General features: G+C 48.0%; 1 protein-coding gene across 1 annotated transcript; it reads right to left on the bottom strand.

The window, feature by feature from the left end:
• Positions 1-1,830, bottom strand: LOC125933785 (non-POU domain-containing octamer-binding protein-like). The gene is given in 3 exon segments (XM_049646943.1): positions 1-1,141; positions 1,144-1,217; positions 1,220-1,830. Coding segments are annotated over 3 exon segments (1,401 nt in total). The 5' UTR covers positions 1,587-1,830; the 3' UTR covers positions 1-181.
• Between the last annotated feature and the right edge of the window lie 394 nt (positions 1,831-2,224).

The following is a 2,224-nucleotide window of genomic DNA, read 5'->3' as shown; positions in this document are numbered from 1 at the left end:
TTAAATTTTATCGCCCCTCCCTTGCCCTCAGCCTCCAGCATACTCCCTTAGAGTAGTACAGGCAAGGAAGACCTAACTATTGGGAGGAATCCCTAACACTTTTTCCAGGGCAGAATTCTGGCTCATCCAAAAAGGGTCTTTCTTTTAAGGGTTTTTGGGAAACTAGACACTGAAATTTTTATTAGTGTCGGCGATGTTTGTTTGGAGCAAATTCAGCTCTAGGAGCTGCACGGTTGGACGCAGGAGGGGTTCCACCAATGGCCCCAATTCCTTCCATGGTAGCAGCCTGGCCAAAGCATTCATTTGTTGGTGGGGTCAATCCCAAGGTTCCATCTGGCATCATAGTGGCAGGTCCTGGAGGAGCTGGGGTACCAGCTGGCACTGGAGCAGGGGGCATGGCGACTCTGTTGTTTATGCCCATAGCACCTCCCATGGCCATCTGGCCCATCCGTATCTCCTGTTCTCTCGCATCAGGGAATGTTCCCTTGAATTCTTCCTGCTGTCACCGCATCATTCCTTCCTGTTGCTGCCGCATCTCTTCTTCGTGGCGCCTGCGCTCTTCCTCCTGCCTGAGCTCCAGTTGCTTTCGTTTTTGCACTTCTTGGTTGTGCAGCTCTTCCATCCTCCGGACTTCTTCTTGACGCCTCATCAAATCATGTCTCATTAACATGACTTGGTGCTCATGGCGAGCAGCCTCCATCTCCATCTCCAGCTTCTCACGAGCTTCCTTGATGTTGCGGTCCACTTGGTCCTGCTGCTGCTTCTCCATCTCAATGAGTGCCTTCCAGCGCATGGCATACTCAAAGGAGCCAGGCTGTGCAAATCTGGGTGGCTGTTCTCGCTCCTTATGAAATTGCTGGTTCTTTATAACCGGCTTCTCTGGAAGTCCCTCTTCATCATCCAACTGGTCCATGGGCTCCGCAGTCACAGGCCGAGGAAATGTGGTTAATAGGAAGGAGTCTTCACTGCACCTGTCCAGAGCTTTCCGAGCAGCTGGCTTCCCTGAGAATTCAACAATGCCTTTTCCTGAGGGCCTTCCTCTATCATCCACGATGACTACAGCCCTTTCCACTTGGCCAAACACAGAAAAAGCTTCCTCCAGCAGTTCGTTAGAAACATACTGAGGAAGGTTTCGGACCGGACCGTGAGCGATGCACTATGGCAGGCAAAGCGCACACGCAGCTGCTTTCCACGAAGTGGCATGTTGTCCAGCTCACTTTGGCAATCTCTGCTAGGGTTTGTGTTTCCAAGCGGATAAAGCCAAAGCCCTTATCCTTATGAATGAAGACTTCGCCTGCCTTCCCATATTTCTCAAATAGTTTCCTCATCTCCTCCTCAGTGATGTCAGGAGGAAGATTTCCCACAAAGAGCGGGCTACGTTGGGTGAAGGTCTTCTCTCCTGGTTTCCTAAAATTCTTCAGGTCAATAGTCAAGACTTCATTTTGGCTGCTGGCTTGTTGCCCATTTGCAGGTATTGGTGGTGGTGGTGGCTGTTGCTGTTGGTGGTGCTGCTGGTGGTGATGCTCATGATGCTTCCTTGGAGTATGGTTTTGCTTCTCCAAGTTAAAGGTTTTATTGTTCTGCATTTTTGCACCCCTCTACCGACTGTTCTCTCCTCAGAGTAACGGCGACGCTACACGGCCTCTACTGTCCCGAGAAAAAAAAAAAAACTACCATCACATAGTTTTCAAAAGTTTTCCTGTACCATTGAAATTCACCAGGGGCCTTTAAGACATGGGTTATTAAAATGTGCACAATAGAATTAGGACAAATCTTCAAATACCACTCCCATTTTGTGCCTGGATGTCACATACCTGACTCACTGTCATTACTTGGCAGTAAATTCAAACTTTTGTCTTAGACTTTGGTCCTAGTGATGATGGTGCTGATAGGGATGTTATCAGGTACTGGGGAGTGGCATGGAGAAGAAGCAAAGGTGAAAACAGGGCGGAAATAATAAGGACTAAGCTAAAGTCAGTAGATGACAGTTTGTCCTATCAGTAGTGGTTTGCTGAGAATGCTGGGAAATTTAGAAAAAGTCCTCCAAAGAAGAATAAGAAACATGTGGAAACCTTTATAAGTTCCGTGACATTTCAAACTCGCTCCTATTTCAGGCCCTGTGTGCTCTTTATTTAGCCTGGAAATCTCTTTGTCAGTTCTCTTCTTGAGGTTGTGTACCAGACTACCTGTAGGTGCCTGAGTCGACCATCTCTGTTTTTCTTCA

This window comes from Panthera uncia (assembly GCF_023721935.1).
Source record: "Panthera uncia isolate 11264 chromosome A1 unlocalized genomic scaffold, Puncia_PCG_1.0 HiC_scaffold_16, whole genome shotgun sequence".
In the NCBI taxonomy this organism is placed as follows: Eukaryota; Metazoa; Chordata; class Mammalia; order Carnivora; family Felidae; genus Panthera; species Panthera uncia.
Note: the sequence above shows the minus strand (reverse complement) of the source record. Positions and strands in the feature narration are given on the sequence as shown.